The 20,852-nt window shown below is 45.6% G+C and overlaps 1 protein-coding gene across 1 annotated transcript; it reads left to right on the plus strand.

Moving 5' to 3' along the window:
* Positions 1-11,374: 11,374 nt before the first annotated feature.
* lmod2b (leiomodin 2 (cardiac) b) lies at positions 11,375-17,353 on the plus strand. Its single transcript, XM_010886880.5, has 4 exons — positions 11,375-12,011; positions 13,972-14,652; positions 15,148-15,789; positions 17,027-17,353. The coding sequence occupies exons 1-4, from the start codon at positions 11,733-11,735 to the stop codon at positions 17,084-17,086; spliced, it is 1,662 nt and encodes a 553-aa protein (XP_010885182.4). The 5' UTR covers positions 11,375-11,732; the 3' UTR covers positions 17,087-17,353.
* Positions 17,354-20,852: the final 3,499 nt, after the last annotated feature.

Here is a 20,852-nt window from a genome sequence, read left to right on the forward strand (position 1 = left end):
ACCTGAATCACAATTAATAAAGTTTTATCTAAAGAGTTAGGTCTAGATAGAGTTAGGTTTACTTTTCAGCAGCTTCACTGATCCAGGTCACTGATGTAGACTCCTTTTCAATGTAATTTCACCCCAGTTTTTATATGTCCACTCTTTGGCCTTTTAACCAATAATTGTGCTTATTTTCAGAGCTTATATGAATGTAAAAAAAATACTAAATTGAATAATATTTGTTTGTTGTGTTGATCTGGGTCTGTGAGACGGTGGTGTTACTGACAGCAGCTTAACTCTCCCTGGCACACAGACACTCTATCTGCCAGATGTCATAGGTAACAGACCCAAAATAGATTTTAGGATTTGGGCCATCTTCCCAAAGCAGATCAGTTGACTAATCTTAAAAAAAAAACACTAGGGGCACATGAGACCTGGGTTTAAATATGTATTTAATTGAGTAGATGGTATTTAAAATACTTTTTATGAGAATTTCAATATTGTCACTACAAAAAGTTATTATATTTCAGTAATTTTAGTCTACAAAATATTTATTTTAAATACTGTTTTCAACAACTGGGTAAGATTCATGGGAGCATATTTACATTTTTCAGAATGCATTAGCATAGTCCAGTATTTGGCTTTTCAAATACATTTTATATTAAATATGTTTTCAAATAATATTTGAATCCAGGTCATTTGGTGGTCCACATTTTAAACATGTTAGGTCTGGAAATAATTGGACAATGACGCAAGTCTTGTAATTTTGGCTGTTTACCAAAATATATTCAAGTTACAGTTAAACATGAGTTTAAAGTGCAGTCTCTCAGCTTTAATTTGAGGGTATTCACATCCAGATTGGAGGAAGGGATTAGGAATTACAGCTCTTTAATAAGTAGCCCCCTCTTTTTCAAGGGACCAAAAGTAATTGGACAGTTGACTCAAAAGCTGTTTCATGGACATGTGGGCTATTCCTTTGTTATTTCTTCATCAATTAAGCAGGTAAAAGGTCTGGAGTTGATTCCAAATGTGGCATTCACATTTGAAAGATGTTTCTGTGAACCCACAACGTGCCGTCAAAGGAGCTCTTAATGCAAATGAAACCTGCCACCCTTAGGCTGCAAAAAAAAAAAATCCATCAGAGAGATAGCAGGGAGTGGCCAAATCAACAGTTTGGTACATTCTGAGAAAAAAAGAACACACTGGTGAGCTCTGCAACACAAAAAGGCCTGGACGTCCAAGAAAGACAACAGTGGTGGATGATCGTAGGATCCTTTCCATGGAAAAGAAAAACCCCTTCACAACATCCAGCCAAATGAAGAACACTCTCCAGGAGGTAGGCATATCATTATCGAAGTCTACCATAAAGAGAAGACTTCATAAGGTCAAAAACAATTCCTAAGCCTCAAGAATAGAAAGGCCAGATTAGATTTAGCCAAAAAACATCTAAAAAAGCCAGCCCAGTTCTGGAATAGCATATATTCCAGATAACCTAAGATCAACCTGTACCAGAATGATGAGAAGAAAAAAAGTATGGAGAAGGCTTGGAATGGCTCAAGATCCGAAGCATACCACATCATCTGTAAAACATGGTGGAGGCAGTGTGATGGCATGGCATTCCAATGGCCCAGTGTCACTAATGTTTATTGATGATGTGACAGAAGAAGCTGGATTAATTCTGAAGTGTATAGGGATATATTGTCATCTCCAATTCAGCCAAATTCAGCAAATTTGATTGGACAGGGCTTCACTTAACAGATGGACAATGACCCAAAACATTCTGCGAACGCAACCCAGGAGTTTTTTAAGGCAAAGAATATTTTTACAATGGTGTTTGGTTATGTCCATGCGTTCCAGACTTCAAGCAGTCATTGCCTGCAAAGGATTCTCGACAAAGTATTCAAAATGAATGTTTTATTTATGAATGTGTTAATTTGTCCAATTACATTTGAGCCCCTGGAATAAGGGTGTATGAAAATAGTTGCAATTCCTAAACATTTCATACAATATTTTTGTTCAACCCCTTGGATTAAAACTGTAAGTCTGCACTTCAATTGCATCTCAATTGTTTCCTTTCAAATCCATTGTGGTGGCGTACAGAGCCAAAATTATTCTTGTCAGTCAGAATATTTCCGGACCTAACTGTAAGCCCAAGCACAGTGCCTGCTTTCACCTGCGTAAAGCTGTCCCCCCAACCAACACAAAACTTTGGCAAAATAGGCTCAATCGTTTTTTGTTCTCATACCAGGAACGTCGTTAGGCCTATTTTAGGGAGGCTTTAGCCCCTGTCATGCTGGAATACCCATACATGATCCATTTTCAATGCCCTGGCTGAGGGAAGGATGTTCTCACCCAAGATTTCACAGTACATAGCCCTGTCCATCGTCCCTTTGATGCAGTGAAGTTGTCCTGTCCCCTTATCAGAAAAACACCCACAAAGCATAATGTTTCCACCTCCATGTTTGACAGTGGGGATGGTGTTCTAGGGGTCATGGGCACCATTCCTCCTCCTCCAAACACAGCGAGTTGATTCCAAAGAGTTCGATTTTGGTCTCATCTGACCACAACACTTTCACCCAGTTCTCCTCTGAATCATTCAGATGTTCATTGGCAAACTTCAGACGGCCTGTACATGTGCTTTCTTGAGCAGGGGGACCTTGCGGGCACTGCAGGATTTCAGTCCTTCATGGTGTAGTGTGTTACCAATTGTTATCTTGGTGACTATGGTCCTAGCTGCCTTGAGCTCATTGACAAGATCCTCCTGTGTAGTTCTGAGCTGATTCCTCACCGTTCTCATGATCACTGCAACTCCATGAGGTGAGATCTTGCACGGAGCCCCAGACTGAGGGAGATTGACAGTTCTTTTGTGTTTCTTCCATTTGCGAATGATCGTACCAACTGTTGTCAACTTCTCACCAAGCTGCTTTGCGATGGTCTTGTTGCACATTCCAGCCTTGTGTAGGTCTACAATCTTGTCCCTGACATCATTGGACAGATCTTTGGTCTTGGCCATGGTGGAGAGTTTGGAATCAGATTGAATGATTGCTTCTGTGGACAGGCTGTTAGACATTTAATTTTAGATGAAGGCGTCACTAGCCCACCAACTTGTTCCAAACTGCCTCAAAATAGGCTCAGTTTGTGCCACTAAAAGTTTTGTTTGTGCTGCTACTGTTTTTGGTACATAACCTACATTCCTACTGGATATGGCTTTACTATTCTTCCACGATATCTGTAAGAAAGCAGTCGCAAAACCTTTATCGGCACAAAAGAAGCACAAACGATTGAGCTTATTTTGAGTGAATTTTACCTATAAAGAATATTTTATAGATCATTCCGAGGTCACTCAGCCCCCCAACATGCTACAGATTCACTCAAAATATGCTCAATCGTTTGTGTTCTGTTTGTGCCGGTTCAAGTTTTGTTTTAGCAACTTTCTTACCGAAGCACATACAAACAAGAATATTTTGGTTGACTATTTGGAGCATGTTGGGGGGCTGAGTGACCTCAGAATGACCTATAAAATATTCTTTAATATCTATAAAATGATAGCAGCACTAACAATTTTTTTTAATGGCACAAACCAGCACAAACTGAGCACAAACGATTGAGCCTATTTTGCCAAAGTTTTGCCTTGGATGGGGTGCCAACTTCACGCAGGTTCTGGTTTCCTGATCTACAGTATGTGCCTTTTCTGTAAGCTAATATTCCCATTGCTGTGTGATCTTAAGAATTCCAATGTTGCCAGACCTTTGTTGTCTAAACATCTGCATTCCTGGCCTGTCAACACAATGCACCTTCAGTGGAAAATGTGTTGCTACCTACAAGTAATCCCATGTAAATTTCCTTTGAGCCCAAAAAGTTGAAAATACAATGCTTGAAAATATGTTGAAAATGCCTCGCCTGACTATTTTGTCCACTGGGATCCTTCTGCTTTCATCAGAGAGCATCCCTCACAGCAGCACCTCTCTGGATGTCATTACTGAATATGGTCAACTTTAATCTAGCCAAGAGAAATTTGCCTTGGACATGTGATATGGACATAATTGTTCAGTAACAACTTTAACATTCCACATTAAATTGAACAGGAAGAGAATAGCTTTTACAAAGCTTCATAGATAAACTTAAGACCATCGTTGTTCTCCAAATGACTGCAATTTTTCATTTATTCAGATAATTAGAGTAGTGACATAAGGTCTGTTGAAAAGCTCTACGCTAGCACTGTACCAGAGAGAGAGAGATAAAGAGTTGACTAGTGTGCCAGCTCACAGAAAAGCTCCTTCACTTTTCTTTGACAAGCCTAAATGATAACATAGTCTTTCAAATAAGCCAACTGACTCATTAATGCATTTCTTTTCCCATTATTTTAGGAGCAATCTTACTAAATCAAAGTCAATTCAAGTCATAGATCAATCTCCTTCTACATTATTACTATATAGAAACAATATCTTACCTTGAAAAACTTATCTGAAGTAGCTTATAGAGCTGAAAGGCCAGTGGTGTCAGAATAGTCTTGAGCGGTGATAAAGTCACTTAAAAGTCATTATTTCAATGCAGCACTTTTCTCTTGATTCCAGCAACCACTGGTCTACTAGAGGTACAGTGGGGAGTACGTGTATTTGATACACTGCTGATTTTGCAGGTTTTCCTACTTACAAAGCTTGTAGAGGTCTGTAATTTTTATCATAGGTACACTTCAACTGTGAAAAATGGAATCTAAAACAAAAATCCAGATAATGACATTGTATGGTTTTTAAATAATTAATTAGCATTTTATTGCATGACATAAGTATTTGATCACCTATCAACCAGTAAGAATTCCGGCTCTCACAGACCTGCTAGTTTTTCTTTAAGAAGCCCTCCTGTTCTCCACTCATTACCTGTATTAACTGCACCTGTTTGAACTTGTTACCTGTATAAAAGACACCTGTCTACACACTCAATCAAACAGACTCCAACCTCTCCACAATGGCCAAGACCAGAGAGCTGTGTAAGGACATCAGGGATAAAATTGTAGACCTGCACAAGGCTGGTATGGGCTACAGGACAATAGGCAAGCAGCTAGGTGAGAAGGCAACAACTGTTGGTGCAATTATTAGAAAATGGAAGAAGTTCAAGATGACGGTCAATCTCCCTCAGTCTGGGGCTCCATGCAAGATCTCATGAGGAAGGTGAGGGATCAGCCCAGAACTACACGGCAGGACCTGGTCAATGACCTGAAGAGAGCTGGGACCACAGTCTCAAAGAAAACCATTAGTAACACACTACGCCGTCATGGATTAAAATCCTGTTGCGCACACAAGGTCCCCCTGCTCAAGCCGGCGCATGTCCAGGCCCGTCTGAAGTTTGCCAATGACCCTCTGGATGATCCAGAGGAGGAATGGGAGAAGGTCATGTGGTCTGAAGAGACAAAAATATAGCTTTTTGGTCTTGTCACGGATGTGGGATGAAGAGGACACAGGCGCAGAGTAGAGGTAGGTAAGGTAATCCATTTAATACAAAATAAAGAATGCAGGACTCCAACAAAACAAAAAGCAGCAACCAGTGACGTGGGTATTCCTTACACAGGATAAACAAAACCAAAATGAACCACGCCTTGGGGCCTACAAACTAAACTTAAATAGGGTCCCCAATTGGAGGCAATGACTAACACCTGCCTCCAATTGGGGAAACCAAAAAAAGGAGTAGAGGTGGCTAAAGGCCACCTCCTGTCCTGTCCTGGCTATGCCCCGAGCCCAGCGCAGAGATGGCTAGGGGCACAGCCAGGACGTGACAGTACCCCCCCCCAAAGGCGCGGGCTCCCGACCGCAAGACCGGGACGACCACACCCGGACCGGCGGAGGCTCAGCGCCCGGAGCCGCCGGCACAGGCCGGGGAGGCGGAGCCGCAGGGACAGGCCAGGGAGGCAGAGGGTCAGGAGACGGGAGAGCCGGCGGAGGGACAGGAACCGGCAGGAGAGCCGGCGGCGGGTCGACAGCCGGCGGAGAAGCAGGAGCCGGGGGAACCGGCGGAGGGCCGACAGCCGGCGGAGGAGCAGGAGCCGGGAGAGCCGGCGGAGGAGCAGGAGATGGGGAAACCGGCGGAGGGTCAGGAGCCGGCGGAAGAGCCGGCGGAGGAGTAGGAGCCGGCGGAGGCGGCGGAGGGTCCGGAGCCGGCGGGAGAGCCGGCGGAGGAGTAGGAGACGGGGGAGCCGGCGGGGGAATAGGAGCCGGCGGAGGAGCAGGAGCCGGGGGAGGCGGCGGAGGGTCCAGAGCCGGCGGAAGAGCCGGCGGAGGAGCAGGAGATGGGGAAACCGGCGGAGGGTCAGGAGCCGGCGGAAGAGCCGGCGGAGGAGTAGGAGCCGGCGGAGGAGCAGGAGACGGGGGAGCCGGCGGGGGAATAGGAGCCGGTGGAGGAGCAGGAGACGGGGGAGCCGGCGGAGGGTCCGGAGCCGGCGGAAGAGCCGGCGGAGGAGTAGGAGCCGGGGGAGCCGGCGGAGGAATAGGAGACGGGGAAACCGGTGGAGGGTCAGGAGCCGGCGGAAGAGCCGGCGGAGGAGTAGGAGCCGGCGGAGGAGCAGGAGCCGGTGGAGGAGCAGGAGCCGGGGGAGCCGGCGGAGGGTCCGGAACCGGCGGAAGGGCCGGCGGTGGGTCCGGAGCCGGCGGAAGAGTCGGCGGAAGAGCCGGCGGAGGGTCCGGAGCCGGCGGAAGAGCCGGCGGAGGAGTAGGAGCCGGAGGAGCTGGCGGCGGAGGCCACTGGGCAGCGGGAGGAGCTGGCGGCTGCGGCCACTGGGCAGCGGGAGGAGCTGGCGGCTGCGGCCACTGGGCAGCGGGAGGAGCTGGCGGCTGCGGCCACTGGGCAGCGGGAGGAGCTGGCGGCTGAGGCCACTGGGCAGCGGGAGGAGCTGGCGGCTGAGGCCACTGGGCAGCGGGAGGAGCTGGCGGCTGCGGCCACTGGGCAGCGGGAGGAGCTGGCGGCTGCGGCCACTGGGCAGCGGGGGGCGCTGGCAGCGCTGACTGCGTCTCCCAGGCAGCGGGGAACGCTGGCTGCGGCTCCCAAGCAGCGGGGGGCGCTGGCTGCGGCTCCCAAGCAGCGGGGGACGCTGGCTGCGGCTCCCAAGCAGCAGGGAGCTCTGGCTGCGGCTCCCAGGCAGCGGGGGACGCTGGCTGCGGCTCCCGGGCAGCAGGGGGCGCTGGCGGCGCTGGCTGCGGCTCCCAGGCAGCGGGGGGCGCTGGCTGCGGCTCCCGGGCAGCAGGGGGCGCTGGCGGCGCTGGCTGCGGCTCCCAGGCAGCGGGGGACGCTGGCTGCAGCTCCCAAGCAGCGGGGGGCGCTGGCTGCGACTCCCAAGCAGCAGGGGTTGCTGGCGGCGCTGGCTGCGGCTCCCAGGGAGCGGGGAGCGCTGGCTGCGGCTCCCGGGCAGCGGGGGGCGCAGGCTGCGGCTTCCGGGCAGCGGGGGGCGCAGGCTGCGGCTTCCGGGCAGCGGGGGGCGCAGGCTGCGGCTTCCGGGCAGCGGGGGGCGCAGGCTGCGGCTTCCGGGCAGCGGGGGGCGCAGGCTGCGGCTCCCGGGCAGCGGGGGGCGCTGGCTGCGGCTCCCGGGCAGCGGGGGGCGCTGGCTGCGGCTCCCGGGCAGTGTGGGGCGCTGGCGGCGCCGGCTGCGGCTCCCGGGCAGCAGGGGGCGCTGGCTGCGAGAACCGGTACGGCGGGTCCCGATAGCCCCACCAGTCCTCACATCTCCCAACATCAGGGAAAGCCCTCATAGGCCCCCCCGGCGTTGTTGCCCGACGCCTAGGAGCTGGCACCGGGCAGGGCTGGGGCACCTGGACTACCCCACACGTGAGCACGGGTGGCACGGCTGCGTCCTTCCATTCCGCCTGCCCCCACAGCACCCCACCAAGAAATTCTTGGGGCGGACACACGGAGGTTTGCTTACGTCGCCTCTGTCGACGTCTCCTCCGGGGTGGATGCTGTGGAGGCCCGGTGTGCCGCAGAGGACAGTAGGGGTTCTCCTCCTCCTCGGTGTCGCTGTCCGGCCAACCGAGGAGTTCCCCTACCGTCCATTTCTGCTGTGTCTCTTGGTGGTGGTTCATTCTGTCACGGATGTGGGATGAAGAGGACACAGGCGCAGAGTAGAGGTAGGTAAGGTAATCCATTTAATACAAAATAAAGAATGCAGGACTCCAACAAAACAAAAAGCAGCAACCAGTGACGTGGGTATTCCTTACACAGGATAAACAAAACCAAAATGAACCACGCCTTGGGGCCTACAAACTAAACTTAAATAGGGTCCCCAATTGGAGGCAATGACTAACACCTGCCTCCAATTGGGGAAACCAAAAAAAGGAGTAGAGGTGGCTAAAGGCCACCTCCTGTCCTGTCCTGGCTATGCCCCGAGCCCAGCGCAGAGATGGCTAGGGGCACAGCCAGGACGTGACAGGTCTAAACTCCAAGGATGAGTACAACCCCAAGAACACCATCCGAACCGTGAATCATGGAGGTGGAAACATCATTCTTTGGGGATGCTTTTCTGCCAAGGGGACAGGTCAACTGCACCGTATTGAGGGGAGGATGGATGGGGCCATATATCGCGAGACCTTGGACAACAACATCCTTCCCTCAGTAAGAGCATTGAAGATGGGTCGTGGCTGGGTCTTCCAGCTTGACAGCGACCCGAAACACACAGCTAGGGCAACTAAGGAGTGGCTCCGTTAGAAGCATCTCAAGGTCCTGGAGTGGCCTAGCCAGTCTCCAGACCTGAACCCAATAGAAAATATTTGGAGGGAGCTGAAAGTCTGTATTGCCCAGCGACAGCCCCGAAACCTGAAGGATCTGGAGAAGGTCTGTATGGAGGAGTGGGCCAAAATCCCTGCTGAAGTTCTTGACCAGTGCAAACCTGGTCAAGAACTACAGGAAACGTATGATCTCTGTAATTGCAAACAAAGGTTCTGTACCAAATATTTCTGATGTATCAAATACTTATGTGATGCAATAAAATGCTAATTAATTATTTGAAAATCATACAATGTGATTTCTCTGGATTTTTGTTTTAGATTGCGTCACTCACAGTTGAAGAGTACCTATGATCAAAATTACAGACTTCTACATGCAAGTGGGAAAACATGCAAATCAACATACTGATCAACACCAAGTCCATAATTTTGATAAAAGTGATAAATACAATCTTCAAATTGTTCTAAGTTAATTACAAATCAGAATATAATTGTTTGCATAGATATTCACCCCTACATTTGGTGGAGACACCTTTGGCAGCATTACATTTATTTGGAAAAGTCTTCGTCAGGTTAAATGGTGACGTTTGGTGAACAGCAATATTCTAATCGTTCCACATATTCTCAATTGGATTGGCTGGGCCACTCCAGGATATTTATCATTTTTTTTCCCGAGACACTCTAGTGTGGATTTGGCTGTATGTTTGCGGTCATTGTCCTGTTGGAAGGTTAATCTTCTCCCAACTACCAGGTCTCTTGCAGACTTCAGTAGGTGTTCTTCCATGATTTCTTTGTGCTTCTCTGTATACATTTTACCCTCTCGCTTCATACGTTTTCCAGAATCTGACGCAGAGAAGCATCCCCATATTGCTATGCTGCCAACAGCATACCTCACAGGTGTTGTACCAAACATTAGTTACAGTGCTTATTGTTTAAAATAATGTTGATATTGTTGTACAACCCTGTTTCCAATAAAAACAGAATGCAATTATTTGCAATTCATTTATCCCTATATTTTATTGAAAATTGTACAAAGACAACATATCAAATGTTGAAACTAAAACATTTTATTGTTTTTGTAAAAATGCAAGTCCATTATGAATGTGATGCCAGAAACAAGTTGGGACAGGGACATGTTTCCAAATGTGTTGCATCACCTCTTCTCGTTTGGGAACCGAAGAGACCAATTGTTGTAGTTTGGAAAGTGAAATGTACTCCCATTCTTGCTCAAGCAGCTGAAATATAGGATTTCAACTGCGCAACAGTTTGAGGTGTCCTTAGTCATATTTTTGTTTCATAATGCGTCAGATGTTTTCAATGGGTGACAGGTCTGGACTGCAGGCAGGCCTGTGTAGCACCTGGCCTCTTATTACAGAGCCAGGATGTTTTAATACGTGCATAATGTGGTTTAGCATTGTCTTGCTGCAATAAGCAAGGCTTTCCCTGAAAAATATGTAATCTAGATGGCAGCATTAATGGTGCCTTCACATATGCAAGTCACCCATGCCAAGTGCACTAATGCACCCCCATACCATCATGGATGCTGGCTTTTGAACTGTGCGCTGGTAAAAAGCCAGATGGTCCCTCTCCTATTTAGTCTAGAGGATGCAGCGTCCATGATTCCCAAAAATAATTTCACAGGACTACAGAATCAGGTCTGTTTTTAATGCAGTGCCACCTGAGGGCCCATGATCACGGCAATCCAGTATTTGTTTTCGGCCTTGTCCCTCGTCCCTGGTTGGTGCTTTTGAAAAACCTTGTTCCAGAATCAGTTTGAATTATCCTGGCTTTATGATGTAGTTTTTCTTAGGAACTGTACTAACCAACTGTGGGATCTCCCATAGACTGGTGAATATAAATTGAAATCATGTGGAACACCTTGAGTGCACATAGGTGGACTCAACAAATCATGTGACTTCTATAGGAATTTGTTTGTACCACAGCTCATTCATGTTTGTTATTGCAAAGGGGTGAATACTTTGCAATCAACTTCTTCCATTTAGTTTTCAACAATTTGTGTTGAACTGTGGCAATAACCCCTATTTAAATAAGTTTTGATTTAATGTTGTAACTCCAAAGTCCAAAGGGTGTGAATACTTTTGAGAGCCACTAAAAGCCCAGAAGTACTTCATACCTATTTAGCTAACCTGTCATGATTCTTTTAGCAAGCCGCCAAACGATAGCCCAGACTATGATGGTGTCTCTGTCTGTTTTGTTTTATATCTTGTCTGTTTTCATGTTGTTATGCGTCTCAGTTTGTGTTACGAGTCTGTTTGTGTCTTGAGTCATGTTTTTATGGGTCTGTCTGTCTGTCTTTTTCATGTTATGTGTCTGTGCCTGTTTTTATGTTGTTCTGTATCTGTCTCTTTGTTTTCATGTTGTTATGAGTCTGTTTGTCTCGCTGTCTTCGTGTTATGTCTCCCTTTGTTTTCATGTTATTTGTCTGTCTGTCTATTTTTGTGTTGGCATGTGTCTCTGTCTATCTCTTCATCATTGTGTCCCTTGTTGTTTTTTTACTGTTGTTGTGTGTCGGTCTTGATTTAAATATTGTTTTGTGTCTCTCTCTGTCCACATGTCTTTTTTTGTCTGTCACTCTGCTCATGTCTCTCTTGGGTCTGGTTGGGCTTTTTATGGTAGTGCACAATGTGTTTGTCATGCCTGACCAGGGCCACTCTGCTTTCTGAGCTCACATGCTTTTTGTGGCTCTAGAGCAGAGCCTCCCAAAAAAGCTCTGTGAATCATGGTCCGACGCTTTGTTGCGCTCCCCTGATCTCTCTTTTAAGGCCTCCATAGCAGCTGGCAAGATTAGAACAGAGGAGCAAAGGACACACACTTGTGCGCACACACGTACACACATCAACCCAGACATCCAACACGACCCTTCAAACACTCCACTGGTCCTGTTCGAACAGAAGCAGAGAAATCAAACCGAGCAGGACTCCCTGGACCCACACATCCAGAGAAACCTCACTCTGACTGGACATCTGTCTAGGAAAGATTCTACACTAATCTACCTGGAGCCTTATCCAGGGGCCAATCTCCTCAGCGATGAACAGTTTTGGTTACCGTCGGGAGCTTAGTAAGTATGAGGACGTGGATGAGGACGAACTATTGGCTTCCCTCAGCCCAGAGGAGCTAGCAGAGCTGGAGAAGGAACTTGCCGATATAGACCCTGATGCCAATGTACCCATCGGCTTAAGACAGAGGGACCAGACGGACAAGACCCCGACTGGCACCTTCAGCAGAGACTCCCTGATGAAGTACTGGGAAAACGAGACCAAGCGGATACTGGAGAATGAGAGAGGGGAAGCAAGCAGCCCCAAACAGGTCAGTGATCAGGCCCGAAACTCTGCTAGCTTAGTGTTGTAAGGTCTATAGGGATTCTGTTCAACTAGTAGTCATGTTGAATTGTTTAATTATGATAACATACTGCCACACTGGAGTAATGGAAAAGATATTATGGAATATCATTAACTGCATTTGTAAAGCAGTTTTTTCTTAAATTAAATTGCATTCCATTATGCTTCACAAGTAAAATAGTAAAAACAGAAGATAAAACATGAATAATAAAAGAAAGAAATAACATGAAGTACATAAAGAAAGCAATAGGTAAACCTATATAATAAACAACAGACACCGCTCTTTAAATAGATTTAAATAGATCTTTGGAAAAATTTCTATAATTTCTGAGGATGGACAAAGATTAAGTCTAGGTCAGGACTAAAAATAAATTCTTATGAAGATTTTCCATTTAGTTCAGTTTATTTGTCCAGGACTAGACTTAAACTGTCAGATTTTTGAGCAGGCTGTTTTAAAGTATAGGAACATTCAGGCTGTAAAATGCCTTGCCAACTATTCGGTTCTAACTATTTAATACAACTGCTATTGCCAAAGGATCGGAGGGACCAACCCCCATTTTTGGGCTGCATCAGCAATGCAATTAAAGTCAATGTGTCTTTCGGTATTGGCATGGCAAATCAACAGAGGCACTTTTGCCATGTTTCTTAATTTTTACAGCTACTCAGATGGTACACACAGGCCCTGTGCCTTCGCAGAATATTCAGACCCCTTCACTTTCTCCACATCTTATTTTGTTATTGACTTAATGTATATTTTATTCAATATGTTTTACCCAGTAATAACATTTTTTTAATTTGTGTAATTGTACATGAGGGCAGCACTTACAGCCTTTGAGTCTTCTTGAGTATGATTCTACCAATTTTGCACACCTGGATTCAGTGTCAATCTCTAATTCTTTCAAGTTGTCAGATTGAATGGGGAGCATCTGTGAAGTACAGATGTGTAATAGGGTCCAGGCTTTGGCTGGGACACTGAAGGACATTCATAGACATGTCCTCAAGCCACTTCAGCTTGATTTTGGCTGTGTGCTTTAGGTCGTTCTTCACAGACCTCTCCATTTATCATTCCTAAAATCATGACCAGTTCCCCTGTTGCTGAGAAGCATCCCCATAACATGATGCTCCCCCGCCCTGCTTCACTTTAAGGATGGTATTAGCCAGGTGATGTACCTTTTGTTTTCTCCAGATGTAGCACTTGGCATTCAGGCGTAGTACTGTCTGCCATAGACAGGTGTGTGCCTTTCTAAATAATGTCCAATCAGTTAAATTCATCACAAGAGTACATGAGATATTTTTGTTTTTCATTTTCAATAAATTGGCACACATTTCTAGTGTTTTTGCTGTGTCATTATGGGAAATTTTATGTAGAGTTTTGGCAAAAATATCTTCGATCAGTTATATATTAAGTCTAAGCCACAACAAATGTGGAGAAAGTGAAGGCGTCTGAATGCTTTCTGAAGGAACTGTAAAAATCTCTGTAACCCCAGATCAATATACGCAATGATCTAATGTATTACCCTCATAAATACATGGATGGCACCAATGTCTTGCAACTAAAATGTTTTTTGGCCTTAAGAAAACCTGTTGCCAATTTTGAAAAGGTTTGTTGCCCTAATTGGTTCATCTGATATGGATGAAAATACATTACAATTAAAGCTGACAGCCTGTAATTTAACCACCTAGTGATGTTTGATTTCAAATTCAACGTGCTCGAGTTCACAAGTACAGGTGTTGTATATTTCAAAAACTGAATGTATGCTAAGATAGTAATTTAAATGTAAAAAAAACAACAAGGATTTAGCTTAGAGATTTGAAATTGGCCTAAAATTGCAGAAGGATGTGTTCTGCTTGCCTTCCATTACATTAGGGTATAGCTTTAATTAGATGTTGGGGTCTGATTAATGACAATGTACACTTTTTCTGAACAGGATGACGACGCTGAGAAGAGAGAGGAATGCTGCGTGACAGAAAGCAACAGTGAAGCAGAGGAGACAAAAGATGAGAGTGAGAAAGAAAAGGATGAGCATGAAGAGGAGGAGGAGGAGGAGGAGGAAGAGGAGGAAGAGGAGAGTGAAGAAGAGGAAACTGAAACAGAGGAAGAGCAGGATGAACAGGAGGAAGAGAAACTGATAACGGCAGCCCCGAAGGATTCTGTTGTTTCCCCACCATCGATTACCATCTCCTCCCCCAGCCTTCTTAGACCCATTAGACAAACCCCGCCTCCACCCCCGATTGACCCCAACACAGACGGCAACCCGACCGTCGTCGATGACGCCCTTGAGAAAGTCCTCAGCAATGACCCTGAGCTCACAGAGGTTAACCTCAACAACATCGAAGACATCTCCCAGGATACCCTGATCCGTTTCGCCAAGGCGCTGTGCTCCAACATGCACGTGCGGGTCTTAAGCCTGGCCAACACACGAGCTGACGATGCTGTGGCGCTGGCCCTCGCCAAAACGCTGCGGGAGAACACCTCCATTGTCAGCCTGAACATTGAGTCCAATTATGTGACGGGGAAAGGGGTTATGGCGATGGTCCAGGCGCTTCCTAGCAACAGCACCCTGACTGAGCTGCGTTTTCACAACCAGAGACACATGTGTGGAGGACAGGTCAGTCTGAATGTTACTGCTGTTCTCCCCTAACACACATTTTACTGCAGCAGTAGAAAGGTAAACCATCATCTCAAGGGCTGTGAGTTCAAATTCAGGCCACGGTGAACTGACAGTGCCCGGTGGTACCACAAAGGGTGGTGTAAATTTACTCTACGAAGTCCAGGGGCAGATGGGCAGGATATCTAACAGGGTTGCCTTCACTCGTTGCACTGTAGTGACTGCTTGTTGTATGTTAGGTGCCTGCATGCTCGGCCGTGGTTGTTGGCTGGAGAATGCGCACACCTCCAAGCATACTGGTTCCTGGCGAGTAATTCATGGTTTAGCGGACAGTGTTATGGGAAGCAGAAAGGCTTGTGCGTCAGAGTTGCCCGGGAGTTGCTGTGATGAAGGACATCATATAATCGGGAGGGGAGAAAATAAATGTTGTTTCCATCTTCTTTTTCTCACTCTCTTTCCCTCCCTTTCTCTCTCTGTTTCCCCTGCCCCATTTAGGTGGAGATGGAGATGGTGAAGGTGCTGAGGGAGAACTACACCCTGATCAAACTGGGCTACCAGTTCCAGCTCCCGGGCCCCAGGATGAGCATGACTGGCATCCTGACCCGTAACATGGACCGACAGCGGCAGAAACGCCTGCAGGAGCAGAGACAGAACCAGCCAGGTGGGCTGGAGGGGGTGGTTAACCCCCGCACCAACGCTCTGATGAAGGTCACACCGGGCTCCTCGCCGTACGGCTCCCCGCGGGTGTCACCGTGGCAGTCCCCCAAACTCCCCAAAAGACAGACCCCGCCAGGTCCACCGCCGCCGCCGCCCCCCCCTCCACCGCCGCCCCCTCCTCCCCCGCCCTGCCGCCCCCCGGCGGAGAAGAAGAAGCCGACTAGGAAGATAGCCGAGGTGATAAGGCTCCACGAGGGGGTCGCTAAGGGGGAGAGGGGAAAAGGGGGGAAGGGAAAGAGGGGGAAGAAAGGCTTGAAAGAGAAGGAGACCAAAAGCATCCTTAAGGAGCTGAAAAACGCACTAAGGCCGGTGGCGGAGAAGCGAGAGCAGGAGTACAGCAGACCGCCCACCCCAATGCGCTCCTCACACGATCAGCTCATGGACTCCATCCGCAACGCCAGTATCCATTCCCTCAGAAAGGTCAGTGTATGTCTGTGTGTGTGTAATTGTCTGCAGAACAAGATTGTCAACTACTGAAAGTTTAATGGGTAGAGCATGGTGCTAACAGTGGGTGTGGATTCATTTCCACGAGTGTCCAGAATGAAAATGTATGCACTCTGCTGTAAGTCACTCTCTGGATAAGAGTGTCTGTTAAATGCCTTAAATGTCAGTGAAAACACATCCCGTGGCACATATTTTCCTGGTCTGTTTTCATGGCTAGGAAAACATACTGGCCTTAATAATATGAAGATTGGCTGGGTATTCCAGCTGTATCCTGGGCTTGTTAATACTTAATGCTATAATGCTTTAGCACCAGCCTAAGAGCACACACTGGAAATTAATTAGCATGGCTCCATCTGGGAAAGTGTTTCTCTCTAGAGCCAACGTATTCAGACACTATTTCATCTTGGAAAAGCTCAAAAACAAATGAAAGAAAATTGGTGAGAGAGAATCTGATCTAAACGGTCTAAGATAAATAGCCTTGTGTATCTTAAGATGCATTTTTACAAAGGAGTGCATAGGTAGATTTTGACCTTGCTATCTGAGTCAGATTTTGGCGTTGATGTTATTTTCAGATTAACCACCACAACTAATCATTGATACCTTACCATTATCAAGAGCTGTGGTACTTTGAACGCAGCCAAACACCACACCAGGTGGGGAACTGGAATGAGATAAAGAAACAGGGCAATTAAAAATTGACAGAAACAAGTAAAAACAAAAGGGAGTGAGAGAAACACACAGAGAGAGGCTAGAGTGTAGCCTGTAATGTTTCTCTGGGTTCATTAACTTGTGGTAACTGCTTGCTATGTTGTTGCTGTGGAAAATCATGGTTGCCCTCAGGAGGCTAGGGTCTAGAGGCTGTGAATGCCTGCCACTTAACTTGAGTTATAAATAAGACTGTTGGGCTGCTGCTACGATAAGGGAAAAGGGAAAGACCTTACCAGAAAGGAAACAACAATACACTATAAATAAAGCAGGACACAAACTAACTGCTTTATTTTATTTGGTGATACTATCAGGGTCCCCAATTTGTTAAAGTGATAGCGAGCTAAGGCGGAATATGATGGAATGAAAGTTACATGTAAATTATCTACTTAACGTAATTTTATTCACTGGGTGTTAGGAGCAAAGCAGGGGGGTTTAAAGCAAGTGTAGATTTTTTTCATTATGGTTAATTGCAGTGAGAAACTGACTATACTTTTATAATTACCAGGTGGTGGTACCACCAAGGAAGTTTGTCTTTGTCCCTGATGAAGAGACCATGCTGGTCTGAAGACACTTTGGAGAAAGGACTACGGAGACGAGACATCTGCGCACACAATAACAACTTTCAGATTAAACTTGACTTTCCTCTTAGAAGAAACTGGAAATTTGCACTGTAATATCACCTTTTACTTATAATTTAAGCTGTATTTTTTTGCAGAAAGCCATTTTCTTGTCAAGATTTTTGCAACGTTTAACAAATTGTTTACTGAGAAAAGTTTTTTGTATAATTGTAAATATTTTATTTTGGTGTGTGAGGGAAAATATGTACTGTTTTAACTGAACATAAAAGTAACCACACAATGCAGTGTTATCTTGTTTTATTGAGGTTTAAACCATTGCACTGTCAGGGGGAGACTATCACATTTGGGGCCCCTCAAGTGCTTCCAACTAACCACAATTCAAAATGATCTATTGAAATATGCTATTCTGGGGTCCTGGATCACGTGCCCGGCATGCCTATTTGGTAATCTGATTCTGGGTACAATCCGAGGATTAGTGACTATCCAAAAGTTCTCGTCTTAAATTGACTGTCATCGGGCTCCTGTCCAAAATATTTGGCCAAAACAAATTCTGTCCAAAAGTTATATCCATCAGGCGGTCTGACAGCATTCTTGGTTTCATTTTTTTTTGCCATCAGATGATTATTCCTGCACTCCTACAAACAGTTTGCAGATGAGTACAGTGCATTACTCATGATTCTATGTAACGGCGTCCTACTGACTCTCTGTCGATTTGTGTGTACTGGAGTAGGTCCATAGTCTGTTCCCAGATCCACTCTGCAGCTGTTCAAAGCAAACGCTGGATTTATTTGAAAAGGAGAAAAAATATCCTCATTCAACCATCCCAGCTTACACACAATACACAATGTCAGACTCAAAAAAACAGTGGGCCTCTATTTTAGTGAAGAACTAACTGGGAGACAACTATGGAGCCAAATTTAGCTCAAATGTATTGATGTAAGAAAAGCAATAACTGAAATATTTTTGAAAATAAAAATAAAAGCAAGATTAACAAAAAATATTTAATCGTATGAAAAAACGAAATTCAATCGTATGAAGAAAATAGATTCAAACGTGGTAAGTGTATGTTTTACTCATTAAAAGTATTTTCACGTCCCATCATTACAATTCTTTATTCAAACGATTTTTTTTCACGTTGTTTCTTCTTGCAATTATAATTTCTTCCCACCTTTGTTCGACTCATCTTTTCATTAAACCAAGTTTTGACAAGTACCCCTGACTGCAGTGTGCAGATCCAAGCAAGTACCCCTGACTGCAGTGTGCAGATCCAAGCAAGTACCCCTGACTGCAGTGTGCAGATCCAAGCAAGTACCCCTGACTGCAGTGTGCAGTTCGGGGCGAGGATCAATGTGTGCGGAGTCAAACGTTTGCCCTGCCCACATTGGACCCCGCCCATCTGAGGTTTGACAGTCACACACTGAATACAAACACACGTTTGTGAATGTTGAATACAAAAATATTTTTTATGATAGTAAGAAATATTACATTAAGTGATACCTTCCAGAACATGTAACCTCTCAAGCAAAGGTTACACTCTGCTCCATGTCTTTCCCATTGCTCTACTCTAACACTATTTGCTCAAAGGAAAAATAACTGCCACTCCAAATTCGCTCCATTCATTTTGTTTAGTCATAATTCTTTTGAGTATTCTTTGTCATATAACCAAGCCATACAGTATTTCAATATAGTCTAGCTTTCTTTTAACAACATGAAAATGAGGATACAAATAATCATTATCTGCCTATCAGTCTATTAACCAAAAAATATACACCCAAACAAGTACCACTATATTATTTGCTTGTCATTAATTTAATACAACAACAAAATAGTAAAGCATTTTCGATACACAATCGACTGGCAATGGGCTACATTTCAAGAAATTGCATATCGCATGCTTTCAAAAATTAAGCGCTCAGCATTTAACTAGCATATACATTGTGTATATTGATGTAAAAACAAAACTCTAAAACTGACTTGAAATGAAATAAAATGCTTTGTTAAATGTTGGTCTACACTAACTCGGAAAACACTTTTAGAAAGACGAGTTTCTCTACCGTTGTACTTCTCTACCGTTGCAACCTCCTGCGTCCAGCGAGGACCTTTGCAGTTGTGTAAAGTACGAGTGGTCGCGTTTGTCTCTGAACTGGTTACGCACCTGATCAGGGGCGTTGGACTGGGGGGAAAAGGGGTACTAAGTATATAGGCCCCTAATGTGTAGAGGGGCCCTCAAAAATGTTTGAATCTTGAATAAAGTGGGGAGGGGCCCTCAGAGACCGCCTATGTACAGGGCCCAGAATTTTGTGCTACATCCATGCACCTGATCATCCCTAATCACCCTCTCTGTTTTAAATCTACAATCCAAGACGCTTATATAAAAAATACCGCGTGTAACAAGAGGAAACATTCTCTTGTAGTGTATTTTTCAATAATATTATAGCTTATTAACAGATACACATATTAAATGTGGTAGTAGTTGTGTTATGTGTATTATATATACAGTGGGGAGAACAAACATTTAATACACTGCCGATTTTCCCATTTACAAAGCATGTAGAAGTCTGTACTTTTTATCATAGGTAATCTTCAACTGTGAGTGATGGAATCTAAAACAAAAACCTAGATAATCACATTGTATGATTTTTAAGTAATTAATTTGCATTTTATTGCATGACAAAGTATTTGATTCATCAGAAGAGCAGAACTTAATATTTGGTACAGAAACCTTTGTTTGCAATTATAGAGATCATACTTTCCTGTAGTTCTTGACCAGGTTTCACACACTGCAGCAGGGATTTTGGCCCACTCCTCCATACAGACATTCTCCAGATCCTTCAGGTTTCGCGGCTGTCGCTGGGCAATACGGACTTTCTGCCGGACCTACAAAGATGTTCTATTGGGTTCAGGTCTGGAGACTGGCTAGACCACTCCAGGACCTTGAGATGCTTCTTACACTCCTTAGTTGCCCTGACTGTGTGTTTCGGGTCGTTGTCATGCTGGAAGACCCAGCCACGCCTCATCTTCAATGCTCTTACTCAGGGAAGGAGGTTGTTGGCCAAGATCCACCTCCATGCTTCACAGCTGGGATGGTGTTCTTGGGGTTGTACTGATCCTTCTTCTTCCTCCAAACACGGTGAGTGGAGTTTAGACCAAAAAGCTCTATTTTTGTCTCTTCAGACCAAATGACCTTCTCCCATTCCTCCTCTGGATCATCCAGATGTTCATTGGCAAACTTCAGACGGGCCTGGACATGTGCTGGCTTGAGCAGGGGGACCTTGCGTGCACCGCAGGATTTTAATCCATGACGGTGTAGTGTGTTACTAATGGTTTTCTTTGAGACTGTGGTCCCTGCTCTCTTCAGGTCATTGACCAGGTCCTGCCGTGTAGTTCTGGGCTGATCCCTCACCTTCCTCATGATCATTGATGCCCCATGAGGTGAGATGTTGCATGGAGCCCATGACCGAGGGAGATTGACCGTCATCTTAAACTTCTTCCATTTTCTAATAATTGCGCCAACAGTTGTTGCCTTCTCCCCAAGCGGCTTGCCTATTGTCCTGTAGCCCATCCCAGCCTTGTGCAGGTCTACAGTTTTATCCCTGATGTCCTTACACAGCTCTCTGGTCTTGGCCATTGTGAAGAGGTTGGAGTCTGTTTGATTGAGTGTGTGGACCGGTGTCTTTTATACAGGTAACGAGTTCAAACAGGTGCAGTTAATACAGGTAATGAGTGGAGAACAGGAGGGCTTCTTAAAGATAA

Source organism: Esox lucius, chromosome 23 (assembly GCF_011004845.1).
Source record: "Esox lucius isolate fEsoLuc1 chromosome 23, fEsoLuc1.pri, whole genome shotgun sequence".
Taxonomy (NCBI): domain Eukaryota; kingdom Metazoa; phylum Chordata; class Actinopteri; order Esociformes; family Esocidae; genus Esox; species Esox lucius.